This window comes from Chiloscyllium plagiosum, chromosome 9 (genome assembly GCF_004010195.1).
Source record: "Chiloscyllium plagiosum isolate BGI_BamShark_2017 chromosome 9, ASM401019v2, whole genome shotgun sequence".
Classification (NCBI taxonomy): domain Eukaryota; kingdom Metazoa; phylum Chordata; class Chondrichthyes; order Orectolobiformes; family Hemiscylliidae; genus Chiloscyllium; species Chiloscyllium plagiosum.
Window position 1 is genome coordinate 92,409,728 of NC_057718.1, and position 14,495 is coordinate 92,424,222.

Sequence of the window (14,495 nt, forward strand, 5' to 3'; positions counted from 1 at the left end):
AAGCATCCTCTGACATTAAAGTATCATTTAAAAATGAAGAAAATCTTTTTACTGTTATGTTTTATATATATAAATGAAATACTCTGGCAGGCTGTTAAACACTGAATGAAGCCTATTTGTTGCCCACGTTGAATGGCAAATTCTTTGTGAATCTTTGTCAGCAAACCTAATGCTGTTCATATTTGCATTTGGAGAATATTCCAGAATTGGATTGGGAGATTTATTTATTGTGGTTAAAAAAATCAAATTAATGTTTTGTATTTGATTTTATCATATTTTTGAAGTTGAAGAGAAAATATTTCTCAATTTTAGGCATAATTGTTTTTATTCAATGTGCCAACCATAAAAATAAAATCAAATTCAGTTTCCTGCAAGGTGATGTTCAATGTGTTCTTTTTCAGACAGGGAATTTGTCAAGACAAAAGGATATAGATGTTGGAAAGCACATGTCAAAAGGATTATCCACCACTTGCATTATGGACCAACAAGCATCATGGACCTCAAATGGAACATGTTCAAATTTACGAGAAAAATGTCAGCAGCATGTGGAGAGCTTTACATCTTCCCAGCCATACAGGCAGGCAGCGTCAGTGACAACAACGCACAGTAAATCTGTGATGGACAACTTGAAGTCACCCATGTCAAGCAAGGGAAGCCAAGACTTCCACACTGTTTCTGACATAATAGAAAGGGAGACAGGACTCCAAACAAGTCAAGTAATGCCATTCACTCCTGTAATCTCTTCAAGAAATGAACGACTTTGCTATGAAGGAATAGAATGTCATAGGCGTATTAGAGCAAATAGTTCAGCTGGCAGTCAGGAATTACCTATACCTGTGACTCAGTTAGAATCCATTAAGGAAGAGTTGACACAAACCATTGTACTGGATGATTTTAAGAATCGCCTGACAGGTGAAGAAAATAATCTCAAAAACATAATTGTAAGTGAACAAGCACATGAGCGGTTTCAGAGACAATTCATGGATCAGCACCAAGATAGTGGGTGTTCAGGAGTTTCCAGCATGAACACAAAAGAAAACAGCATTTTTCATTTGGGTAATACTTTGTCATTTTTGATTAAAGTACACTGCTGATTTACTAATCTTTCAGGTGGATATTATGATTTGGAGATGCCGGTGTTGGGCTGGGGTGTACAAAGTTAAAAATCACACAACACCAGGTTATACTCCAACAGGTTTAATTCGAAGCACACTAGCTTTCGGAGCGACGCTCCTTCATAAGGTGGATATTAGGATTTATTTAAATATTACAAAAACTGAAGTTCTTATTTGAATCAGAATATTACTTTTAATGATAAGAATTAATGCAAAATGACTCATCTTGTATCTTGAATGTAGAATTTTGTTTCCCAGAGTTGTTTAGTATTGCCATCTAAAATGTCTGTGATCCTGTCTGATCTTTAAAGGACATGCTACGACACAGAACAACCTTATGTGGATTTGAAGTCCAAAGTTGACATTTTTAAATTAAAATCATAGTGGGTTATTTAGGGGACTTGAGCTGTTATTAACTCTTAATCATCTTGATTTAGTTGACAAGGTGTAAGATAGTATTGAGTCATTTTATTGAGTTTATGTTAGCAGTGACAAGTATGTGTGATGACTCAATTTACTGATGACACCAAAATGGGGAACAAATTAAGCAACAAAAGGCTATCAGTTAGTTAAATAAGTGGGCAGAAATTTGGCAGTTGAAGGCTAATGTGGGAAAATGTGAACTTGTCCACATTGGCAGAAAGAGTGAAAAAGGAGCATACTATTTAAATTGTGAAATGTGATGTACAGATGGATCTGAGTGTCCTGGTATATGAGTCACAAAAAGTTAGTCTGGAAGTACAGCAAGTGTTTAGGCAGACAGATGATATGTTGGTGTTTATTGCAAGGAAAATAGAATATGAGAGTGGAAAACTTTTACTGCCACTAGCAAGCTTTGAGAAGATTTATAGCTCAGGTTGAGGTTCTGGATGTAAGTTTGCTCACTTAGATGGAAGGTTCATTTTCAGATGTTTCATCACCATACTAGTTGACATCATCAGTGAGCCTCCGGTGAAGCAATGGTGGTATGGCCCGCATTTTATTTATGTGTTTAGGTTTCCTTGGGTTGGTGATGTTATTTCCTGTTTTTTCTCAAGACGTGGAAAATGGGATCCAAGTCAATGTGTTTGTTGATAGAGTTTCAATTAGAGTACCATGCTTCTAGGATTTCTAGCTTGTGTCTCTGTCTGGCTTTTCCTAGGATGAATGTGTTGACCCAGTCAAAGTGGTGTCCTTCCTCATTTGTATGTAAAGATACTAGTGAGAATGGGTCATGAGATCAGGAGCTGAGGTCACTAGTATCCTTACATACGGATGAGGAAGGACGTCACTTTGACTGGGACAACACATCCAACCTCGGACAAGCCAAACAGAGACACGTGCAAGAATTCCTAGAAGCATGGCAGTCCAACCAGAACTGTATCAACAAACACATTGACTTAGATCCCATTTGCCACCCCATGAGAAAAAGAACAGGAAATTATATCACCACAGGAAATGACATCACCAACTCAAGGAATCCTAAACACACAAATAAAAAGCAGGACATACCACCAGTGCTTCACCACAGGCTCACTAATGATGTTACTTAGTATGGTGACAAAACATCTGAAAATGAACGTTTTACTGCCACAGTACAGAGCTTTCCAGAACCCATCTCTGGAGTATAAAATCTTGCTCTCCTCATTTGAAAAAGGACATAATTGAATTTGAGTTAGTTCAGAGAAGGTTCACTGAATTCATTCATGAGGTGAAGGACTTGTCTTGTGAAGAAAGGGTGAACAGATTACGCCTTTACCCATTAGAATTTAGAAGAATGAAAGGTGATCTTATTGAAACATTTAAGATTGTAGGGAGACTCAACAGGGTGAATTTTGTGAGGATGTTTCCCCATGTAGGAGAGAGTAGAATGAAGAGCACAGTTTAAGAATAAAAGGTTTCATTTTGAAGATAGAAATGAGATATATTTTCTCAGAAAGTCATTCATTAATCCGTGGAATTCCGACCCCTAGAAAACAAATAGACTGGGTCATTGAATTTGGGGAGGCAATGGTCTAGTGGTATTTTTGCAAGACTATTAATCCAGAAACGGAAATGTGTTGCTGGAAAAGCGCAGCAGGTCAGGCAGCATCCAGGGAACAGGAGAATCGACGTTTCGGGCATAAGCCCTTCTTCAGGAATTCGGGCATAAGCCCTTCTTCCTATTAATCCAGAAACCTGACTAACTTTCTGGGAACTGGGTTCAAATCCAACCACAGCAGGTGGTGGGATTTAAATTCAGTAAAGTATATCTGTAATTAAGAATCTATTGATGATGGCACCATTGTCAATTGTCAGAAAAATCCAACTGGCTCACTCGTGTCCTTCAGGGAAGGAGTTCAAGGAAGGAAACTGCCATCCTCACCTGGTCTGGCCTACATGTGACTCTAGAGCCTCAGCAATGGGTTTGTTTCTCAACTACCCTCTGAAATGGCCCAGGAAGCCACACAGCTGTATTGAATACTCCAAAGTCTCAACAAAGAAATGGAACGGGAATGTAGCACCTGGCATTGACCAAGGCACAGGAAAAGACAATGGCAGGAAGAGCCCTGTTGACATTGCAAAGTCCTCCTTATTAACATCTGCGGCTACTGCCAAAATTGTTAGAGCTATCTCATAGATTAGTCAAGCAACAGCTTGATATTGTCTGTCAAATATGACTTCATGATTATGACTATGTCCTAGACACCACCATCACCATCCCCAGAGGTCCCACCAGCAGTACAGACCCATTAGATGTAGAAACACCATGGTATACAACTGGGCAGGTGTTGACCTCTGAGTCCTCAATATTGACTTCAGACCCCATGAAGTCTCATTGCTTCAAGTTAAATATAGGCAAGGAATGTCCTGCTGATTATCACATAATTGACACACAGTTTGGGTTCCACTAGGCCACTCAGCTCCTGACCTCATTACAGCATTGGTTCAAGCATGGACGGACAAAAGGGCTGAATTCCTGAGATGAGTTGAAAGTGATATCTGTTGACATCAAGGCGACATTTGAGTTTCTCATCAAGAAAAACTGAAATTAATGGGTATTGGAGGCAAACTCTCCACTGGTTGGCGTCGTATCTGGCACAAAGAGAAGATGTTGTGGTTAATGGAGGTCAGTCATCTCAGTTCCAGGACATTGCTGCATGGGTTCCTCCGGATAATATCCTTGGCCCAATCATCTTCAACTGTTTTATCAATGGCTTTCCCTCCATGATGAGGTCTAAAGTGGGCATTTCCGCTGAAGATTGCACAGTGTTTAGCACCATTGGCGACTGCTCAGAAGCAGTTCATGTTCAAATGCAACAAGATCTGGATGATATCCAGCTTGCGCTAACAAGTGGCAAGTAATATTTATGCCACACTAATGCCAAGCAATGACCATCTCCAATAAAAGATGATCCAACCACTGCTTCTTGGCATTCAACGGTGTTACCATCACTGCATCCCCCACTATCAATGTCCTTGGGGTTACCATTGACCAGAAACTCAACTGGACTCGCTGCAAAAACACAGTGGTTACAAGGGCAGGTCAGCGGTTAGGAATATTCCAGCAAGTAACTCACCATCTGACTCCCAAAGCCTGACCACTGTCTGTAAGGCACAAGTCAGGAGTGTGATATAATATTACCCACTTGCCTGGATGGGTGCAGCTCCAGCACACTCAAGAACCCTGATACCATCCAGGACAAAACAGCCACTTGATTGACACCACATCCACAAGCATCCACTCTGTTCACCATCAACACTCAGTATAAGTAGAGTGTACTATCTACAAGATGCACTGCAGAAGTTCACCACAGATCCTTAGACATCACCTTCCGATCTGGAAGGATAGGGCAGAGATACATGGGATTGCCACCACGTGCAATTTCCCATCCAAGCCACTCACCATCCTGACTTGGAAATATATCACTGTTCCTTCAGTGTCATTGGGTCAAATCCCAATAGCACTGCCCTGTCATTCCCATTGTTTCAAGGTATTCCTGCACAATGAACTTATTTCTTCCTTACTTGAATCTATTTTTCTTTCCTTGTCCAGTCTGTTCCTGCTACGTTTGTGATAACTTGTAACACTACTTCAGTTCCACAATGTCCAGTTTCCTGATTCCAGCTGCCTCTTTTGTTTTTCACCATGGACTGGAATTCCTCCATACGTTTATCCATTAGGATGGTCTGAAGGCAGCACAGTTACCGTAACATTCTCTCATGCTGCTTCCTGTAAGGATTGTATTCCATTCTCCCAGTTCCTCCATCCCTGTCACATCTCTTCTAATGGTTCCGTGTCATACAGAGATGCTTCTGATATGTCTTGCTTTTTCCTCAACAAAAGACTGGAGTTGTCAGGGCCTTCAGCCATGTCCACCACATTTCCTGAACTTCTCCCGTCATCTCTTTATCCTTCTGTCAGAACAACAGAAGTGTTCCCCTTGTTATCTACCCTCTACTTTGAAAATATCATGCTCCAACATTTCTGTCACCTCCAGCAGGAAGCCACAAACACATCTTCCCTTGCTTTTGTGGGGAACTTTTTGTCCATAATACCCTAATTCACTACCCAATCACTCTGAAACCCCTTAATACACCACATATCATGGTACCTTCCTATGCAGTTGAAGGAGGTGTAACATTGATCTTTCATCTTATTTCTCCTCACTGTTCAAAGCCCCAAACACACCTTCCAGGTGAAGAAATTATTTACTTGTACTTCTTTTAATCTAGTCTTTGCATTCACTGCTCGCATGCAGTTGTCTCTATTGGTGAGACCAAACACCGACTGGGTGGTTATTTTGTAGAACACCTCGACTATGCTCATTAACAATGGTCCTGGCTGTCCAGTAAATTACGATTTCACCGCACCATCTTGCTCTCATTATAACACTTCATTGTTCTGTGCCGTTTTATTGAAGCCCAAATCAAACTGGAACAGTAGCACCCCATTTTACAGCTTCTGGACTCAACATTGAGTTCAGCAACTTCAGGCCAACACTGACCTCCATTTGATTACACTCCTCCCCCACCCAGTGTCTTGTTTGCATAGGTTTGCTTTTATGGCTTTTTTTTCCCATTAATATCTATTCTTCTATATATCGCTCTTCCACTACCAAGAGCCCTCCCTTTGCATTTGCTTTGGGCACCTCACCATCTGTTCCACTTGCTCCTCCACCCGCTTTGTCAACTGTATAAAGCACTGATTTTCTAGTTCAGTTGAAGGAGCATCATGTTGGACTCAAAACTATTTCTCTCTCCACAGATATTGCCAGATGTGTTGAGTTTCTCCATCCATTTCTGTTTTTATGTTACATCTCCAGCTTCCACTGCAATGTGGTTTTTATTTGAGTTAGAAATTTGAAAGACAAGAGAGTGGAGGGTTTTAGGGGGGTTCAGATAAAAATGGACTTGAGACAGCAGCTTAATTTGCCATGATCATCATGAGCAGCAGAGCAGGCTTGAAGGGCTGAATCGTCTTCTCCTGCTCCTAACTCTTATGGTACTGTATGGAGAATATTCTGTCATTGACACTGGGAAGATTTAGATCATACCACTAGTTTCAAATCTGTTTCTATATGTTTTTGCTGATGCAGCTCCCCTGAGCATACAAAAAGTCTTAATAACTGACTAGAGAGTGAGCTTTAAAGGAGGAGGAAGAAGAAAAAAGACCAGTTGGTTGAGCGCAGAGTTACCGAAGGCTTGTTGGGATAGAGAAAGTTACAGATATAGGGTAGGTGAAATCATGGAGGGATTTAAACAGATGGATGAGAATTTTTAAATTGAGACATTGATATCTGCAGAACCATTGATGATCTTGGAGCAAATGTGTACTGGGCATACAGGATATGATGTGGTTCAGCAGTTTTGACTAAGCTCAGGTTTATGCAGGATGTAATTGGGAGGTTGAGCAAGGGTGCAGTTGAACAGTCAGGTCTGAGGATGTGAAAATCATGATCGAGGTTTTCCTATTATGTGGACTGAAGCAAGGTAGAGATGAGTGTTCTGGTGGTGGATATAAGTGGCCTTTGCGATGGAGAGGCTAAGAAATCAGAGGTTACATTAGGTGTAAATACGACCTTAGGTTGCCAAGAGTGTGCATCAGTCTGAGGCAATGCCCATGCCCTGTATGGAATTAATGATGAGGAACTAATAAAATGAATGGCTTTGGTGTTTCCCAGGCTTAAATTAGAGGAAACTATGGCTCATGCAATAAAGGTGGTGGATAGGTTGAGGGAACTGGTGGTGATACAGAATTGATACCCAGAGGAGCTATTGTAGTGGAGTGGTAGTATCTGGGCCAGGTTCAACTCCCATCTACTTCAGAGATGTGGCCTGATATGTCTAAAGAGGTAGATAAACTCTATACATATGAACCTGATGACATGACTTTGGATTATAATGTCAAGAGTTGGCATTTATTACTTGCAGGGTACCAAGGATAGATTCTTGGTTGAGAGAATTTGTGAATTGAAGCTTAACTCAGAGTTACTTGTAGTTAGAGGCAGCAGTTTCATTTAGGCATAGTTGAAGAGCTTGCAAATAATCAATATCAAGCCTCATATTGGCTATTTTCATGACATATTGTCAGGCAATTATAAGACTCCACAGCAGCAAGATGTTAATATCGCTATTGATGAAGGAAGCAAGTTGAAACAAGGGAAAGAAATGAAAAGTAAGTATGAACAATAGACATGGGGTTTTCTACTTCTGAATTGTTTGAGAGTCACGTTAATTGGCATACTATAAAGCACTAGTTTATAAGCATTCAAACTTTTTTTGTTTGAAGGATCCCTTTTCAAATCAATGAGTAATCAGGGATACTCAACCTAAATTTAATACCAGATAATACTCATAGGAAAGTGCTGTATATGCTTTTAAGACAGCAGGCAATTAGAGGAGCAATTTGAAGACAATTTCACTAATTTAGACAATGATCAGACAAACCAGTGATAAAGAATCAGTGTGACTCTAATAACATTCTGTCCTTGTCATGGCACTATAATGGCATAAGTAGCTAATCAATTTACAGTCACATCCAATACAAACAGTCATTGGTCATATCTGTATGAATTAGCAGACTCCAAGCAGCAGTCTTTTAAAATCTGCTTCCCTTAGAAAAATTAGTTTCTTTCCATTCAATTTTATTACAGAGTACTCACATGAAAGCAACCTTCTCTGAAATACTTCACAGATCTTTGCAAACCAGCCAAATTTCTGAATGTTATTTAATCTTTCCAAAGAATTTACATTATTGCAACATAGTGCATTGACAAACTGACAGTTTTTTTTCCACAATTGCAGCAATCAAACCAACAGGAGATTAATATAATCAGAACATTCTTCGAGTGTTAAAAGCCAGGCTGCTTTATAATGGCACTTGCTCTTTGTGTGAATCCCAATTGCAAGTATTCAATTGTTACAGCAATGGCTGACCATTCACCTGTCCTCATCTCCCCCAAACAAAAATGCATGACTACTTACTGAAAACTATGGTAGTTGAGGCACCAAAGACCATGAAGCGGGTTCAAAGTTTTGAGAAATGGATATCTTTTCAACTACCTTTGGGGGATTAACGATAACAAAATTTTAATATGTTGAAAGTGGGTGGCTTGCATTTTTCTTCGTTTCCCGTTTGTTTCTTTTCCCAGGAAAGTCACTACAGACTCTCCGAGGTCTGAGAATCTGTGATATAAAACAAGTGTGCACTAATTTACATTACCTGATTCAAACTATTTCAATGTTCGGTCAGTCACAACATTGTTTGCATGTAATATAAATGACACTTTACAGGCAACTGGTGAAAGTGATAAGTAACTTTGCCTGTCAAAAACAAATCTGTACGCAAGTCTAATATCTGAACAATTGCATATTTTCTCCATTAGATGGCACTGCAGGAGAATTTGTACTAGAGTTACCTAAAATACAAGCAAATGTGGGCAGTTAAATCTTCATCTGTTGATCAAGCTGTGACATTTCTAAAATGGATTAGAAAACATTGAGTCCTCTGCTATATTGAAAGTCACCCACTTTGTGCAATCACTTCAGGAAAGTAGTGTCCATATTTGAAAGCAGTCAACATTGAATTCTTCTATGGCCACTTAAGACTTCTTGATTCCACAGACTTCGATGCAGGAACTGCCTTTATTTTCAGTGTCATAAGCTAAGTTTACCATACAAATACTATTTATAACATTCATCCACTTAAGGCCTATCCTCCTAATTCATGGTAAATGTATCCCTTAAATTGATCTGTCATAGAACAAGTCATCTCACCCTGCCTCCCCTGCTATCTCCCTTTCACTAAAGTAGTTACTCCACATTGCTGCTGTAATTTTGATCTTTCCCCTTTTACCGCCCTCTACACCTCCCTGTTACTATTCTCCAGTTGTCCTCTTCTCCCTTAACTCCTCCTTTACTTTTCCCTCTTCTTTACTCTCCTTATTCATGTGGGCGGCACGGTGGCACAATGGTTAGCACTACTGCCTCACAGCGCTAGAGACCCGAGTTCAATTCCCATATCAGGCGACTGACTGTGTGGAGTTTGCACGTTCTCCCCGTGTCTGTGTGGGTTTCCTCTGGGTGCTCCAGTTTCCTCCCACAGTCCAAAGATGTGCAGGTCAGGTGAATTGGCCATGCTAAATTGCCCGTAGTGTTAGGTAAGGGGTAAATGTAGGGGAATAGGTGGGTTGCGCTTCGGCGGGGCGTTGTGGACTTGTTGAGCCGAAGGGCCTGTTTTCACACTGTAAGTAATCTAATCTAAATCTACTCCATCTGCCTTCCACCCTTTCCACTCCCTGCATGGTCCAGCTATTCTCACTCTCTATCCCTGCTTGAATTGAATGTTGAACCTAATCTTGTTATGAAGAGGCCGGCAGGTAATACGTTTTGCCATTTATAAACGATGATTGGAATGAAAAGCAGAAAGTTCTGCATTCTGGTTTACAGAAGACTAAAGGAATGAGAAGTTATGTGGATGACAGCAGGATATTACATAGGGAGGTAGACAACTCTTGAGTAAAGCTGTAGTACTTTTAGTTTAATCTGACCAAATGTGATATTCTCTACTTGAGAATTGAGAGAGTCAAATTGGAATATTTTCATTAATGTGTCATTGAAGTAAGGTGAAATGAAAGGGTCCAGGTCTTCGTGTACACAAATCACATATGAGCTGGATACTGTGCAGTACCTTAGGGTGGAGAAAAGTAACGTGGACACTTTATTCCCAGAAAGAGTATTGTGATTTTGTTAGTGATCTGGAACAGTGGAGTGAGACTTTGACTGAGGCAGTTGGGGGGACCCAAGAGGTGGAATAAGTTTGAAGTTCTTGCTGCTTATATGAATGATAGCAGTAGCTGCAGCAAACTGATCATGGCACTGTTGTAAGGAAAACCATTCAAACAGGGTATGTTAATAGCAGTATACAGGTAGTTGTAGTAGAGGATAACATAGTCAGTGCTTAGACACAGTTCTCTGCAGCTAAGAGCAGAAGTACAGACCATTGGACTGATGACAGTGCTTGGAACATATTCTCTGGGCTGGAAAGGAACTTACAGTGGATGTGTTGGATCTAATGACAGTGTCCCATAAAGGTACCAACAACATAAATAAAATAAGCAAAGAGGTTCTGCTGTGTGATTTTGAGTAGCGAGGGGCTATATTAAGAAAAACAGAACCTCACCTGAGGCACAAGCAAATTGACATAAAATAAGTAAGATTAAAGAGAGCAATGCATGGCTCAAAGATTAATGTGGGGAAAATGGATTTTGATTTCTGGGGTTCCGACATCCAGTACTGGGGAAACTCAGAGCTGTACCATTGGACAGCCTACACCTGAACTGGGTTGCGACCTGTGTTCTGACGAATCATATAATAAAAGCATCAGAGAGGGCTTTATACTAAAGAGTTAAGGACAGGGATCAAGTGAGGGGAGCTGTGTTAGGTAATGATTACCAGGGTACGACAGGAATGGGCTGAACATACAAACATAAGCACATGAGGCCAGAGATTGTAAAAAAGGCCAAAAGAAAACAGGGTTTAAAGCTTTGTATCTGAATGCATTCAGTATTTGTAGCAAAAGGGATGATTTTGTTAACATAGTGATAAATATTCATGACCTGATGGGTATTACAGAGACTTGATTGAAAGGTGACCAAGAATGGGATCTGAATGTTAAAGGGTATTTGACATATTGGAATGACAAGCTAGGAAAAAGTGGAGGGATAGCTGTCTTAATTAAGTATTGCATTAATTTAGGACAGAGAAATGGCCTTGCAAGATCAAGATATATATTCAGTTTGGATAGAGATAAGAAATAGTAAAGTTGAGAGGTTACTTGTGGCAATAGTTTTTCAGCCCCCAAACAGTTATTACACTGTGTGGCAGAGCATGCAAAAAGAAATAGCTGAGGAATGTAAGAAATGTGCCACAAAAATCACTTACATGTACATTGGAAATTTAGATTGGTGCAGGTAGCCTGGAAAATAAGTTCATACTGTGTCTGAGGCAATTTCTTCAAGCAATATGATCCAGTATATACTGACTGTCAGCTATTTTGTTAAGTTAAACCAGGCTCAGTGGACAAGTCCTGTACTTTCTGTCCGCAGAGAACAGGATCCTGCATATTAATTGATGTGACTTCCAATACATTCAAGTGCAATACACTTCAAGTCTAGTTGACAGGTTCTTGTTAGACCTGGTAATATGCACTGAGGTTAATCAACAAACTCATGGTAAAGATGCCTCCAGGTGATCACAATATGAAAGAACTTATTGTTCAGTTTGAAAGGGAGGAGGAGGCATCCATGATTAGTGTCTTAAACTTAAATAAAGGTAACTATGAAGGCAGAGCGAGCACAGGTAAACTGTGAAATTAGGTTAAAAGTAGGTTAGTAGACTTAAAGTAGCAAACCTTGAAGAATACATATAATAACTCGCAGCAAAGATTGATCATCTGTGGCTATTTAAGGAAGTTAAGGGTAGTTTTAAGTTGAAAGAACATAGTAGAAATTTGCAAAAATTAATGTTAGGTCAGAAATTGGATAGACTTTAAGAACCAACATTTTCTTGAAGCTTTTTATCTTGAACTCAATAGGACAAGCCACAAGAAATATTAAACTGAAGGGAAAAACGTTTATATTGTACGAAAGTGCAGTGCTGATTGATTGGCAAGTGGACTTTGGTGATTGTAACTGCATCAATTCATGATAACTGACAGTTAGCTGCCAAACTTTGTTTACATGGAATGATGCCTAACCTCCTACCTCATGCTTACTTTTGATATCTAAGTGATGTGCTTGCTATATGCAGCTGCATGTAATGATTTCCTTACCTGTCTTAATGGGCTCCATTCTTCTCTCAAATTCATGTTTGAAATGGAGCAGTCAAATGACCATCCTTTCCTGATGTCCTAGTTGAGAAATGTACAAGTTTGTTCTCTACTGCTATCTGCTGTAAACCTACCTTCTCTGTTATATGTTGAAATTCTTGCAGTTCCACATTTATAGGATAGGCCTTATCAGCGACTTCATAAATTTTGACTGAGCCATTTCTTCATGCAATCCTGATGCTGAACTAGAATGGCTACCCTAATCAGACCATTTCTTTCATGCAAACTCATGAACTCATTTAAAGACACTGCTTCTGGGCCAGACAGAAAGTATAGGAACCTGCACATTTTGCCTGTTTCAACTCAAAAAAAAAAGCAGCTGACAGCCAGTCTCTGGTTCATTTCTTAATATGATGCCATGACCAATCAGAGTCTGGACCTCTTTCATTCAGTATAAATGTTGTTCCCTTGTATCATGGCCTTTCTTGTGAATTGTCCTGATGAGTGCAAGGTGAAAAGATTCAACAAAATGTGCCTTTTCTTCAGCAGTACTAAAGAATTATTCAGCATTATTAAAGTTAATTGCATGAGAAACAATTTAAAGAAGGTTCACTCAACTCATTCCTGGGCTTATTGTATGTGGAAAGGTTGAATATGGAATGTATCAACTGGAGTTTAGAAGAATGTGAGGTAAACTTTCTGAAACATTCAAGATTTAGGAGGGACTTTATCAGGTGGATATTTAGCGGATGTTTCTATTTTTGGGAAAGGCTAAAACTGGGAGACATTGTTTAAGATTAAGATATCTCCCTTTTAGGACACTGATGTGTGCATTTTCTTTTTCTCTGTGTCATTAGAAGTGAAAATCTCTTCCCCAGTAATTAGTTAGAAATTTGTTTTTTAAATTTATTCAAAGCTGAGTTAGATAGATATTTGATAGTGAAGGGAGTAGAGAATTATGGGGTGCAGACTAGAATGTGGAGCTAAGATCACAACCAGATCAACCACAACAGTATTCGATTGTCAAACAGACTCAACAGACAAATTGCATACTCATGCTTCAATGTTCTGAATATAAATATTAGGCACAAATCATTTAGAATTGAATCAGAACAATTCATTTCATACACACGGTATTGGACTTTTGGAAATTTCTGCCCTAAAAGTCTTTGGATACTGGGTCGATTGTTATTGTTGGATGTTTCTTAGAAATGGATAGCAAGGAATATGAAGATTTGCTGCATGAATTGAGTTTAAGTGCAATGATATAATAGAATGATGGAACAGATTTGAGGGCTGATTGCCTTACTACTGCTTTTTTTTAAGGCAATCTGAAGTATTAGGACAATGCATTGGGGAGATTACAGTTGGAGTACTGTGTCCAGTTTTGGGGACTCCTCTTAAAGACAGAATATTTGAGCCAAGAGAAGGGTTCAACTTGAATGATACCGGCTTTAAAGGATGTTGTTCTGCTGATAGATTTGATGAATTTGAAATGTATTAAATGGAGCTGAGAAGGTTAAGGAGAACCTAATAGAATTGTTCAAATAATAATTAAACTTTTTAAAATATGAAGGATTGTTTACATTGGTCAGTGAATTGGTAACAAGGGGTCATAAATTTAGAAACGTAAAAAGGGAGGTTAGAAGCATTGATTTCATGCAAGAGGTTATTAGAATATGGAGTGCATTACCACAAGTGGCAATTGAAGCCAACTCAATCATGACATTTACTCAGAAATTAGATGAGCATTTGATGAAGAAAAATTGTGATGGATATGGAGAAAGAGCAAAAAATAGGGTTAGATACCTTTGATGTGAAACTAGGACTTACAAAGACATAATGAACATAATAGACTCTACTGTCTAAGCTGGCACAGTACAATGCTCAAGCGCTAAATTACCATTGATCTGTTAAGCCATCTCTATCACTGTATGAATGTTATACTAGTCATGTATGTTGTAATTTATCTGATCACTGTGCAGATATTGTTTAGTCCACATTGAAGATTGGCCTCAGTGGATACATTTTTAAGATATGATCTTCTTGTACTGAAAGGTGCATCACATCAAAGAAGTAATTTTCTGTTT

At 39.3% G+C, this 14,495-nt stretch overlaps 1 protein-coding gene across 3 annotated transcripts in view; it reads left to right on the forward strand.

Moving 5' to 3' along the window:
- kiz (kizuna centrosomal protein) overlaps window positions 1–14,495 on the forward strand; it is a 185,247-nt gene that overhangs the window by 64,784 nt on the left and 105,968 nt on the right. For all 3 annotated transcript variants that reach the window (XM_043696537.1, XM_043696536.1, XM_043696535.1), the window contains exon 5: window positions 402–1,056. In XM_043696537.1, the coding sequence (XP_043552472.1) occupies window positions 402–1,056 (655 nt within the window). The remainder of the gene's footprint in view (window positions 1–401; window positions 1,057–14,495) is intronic.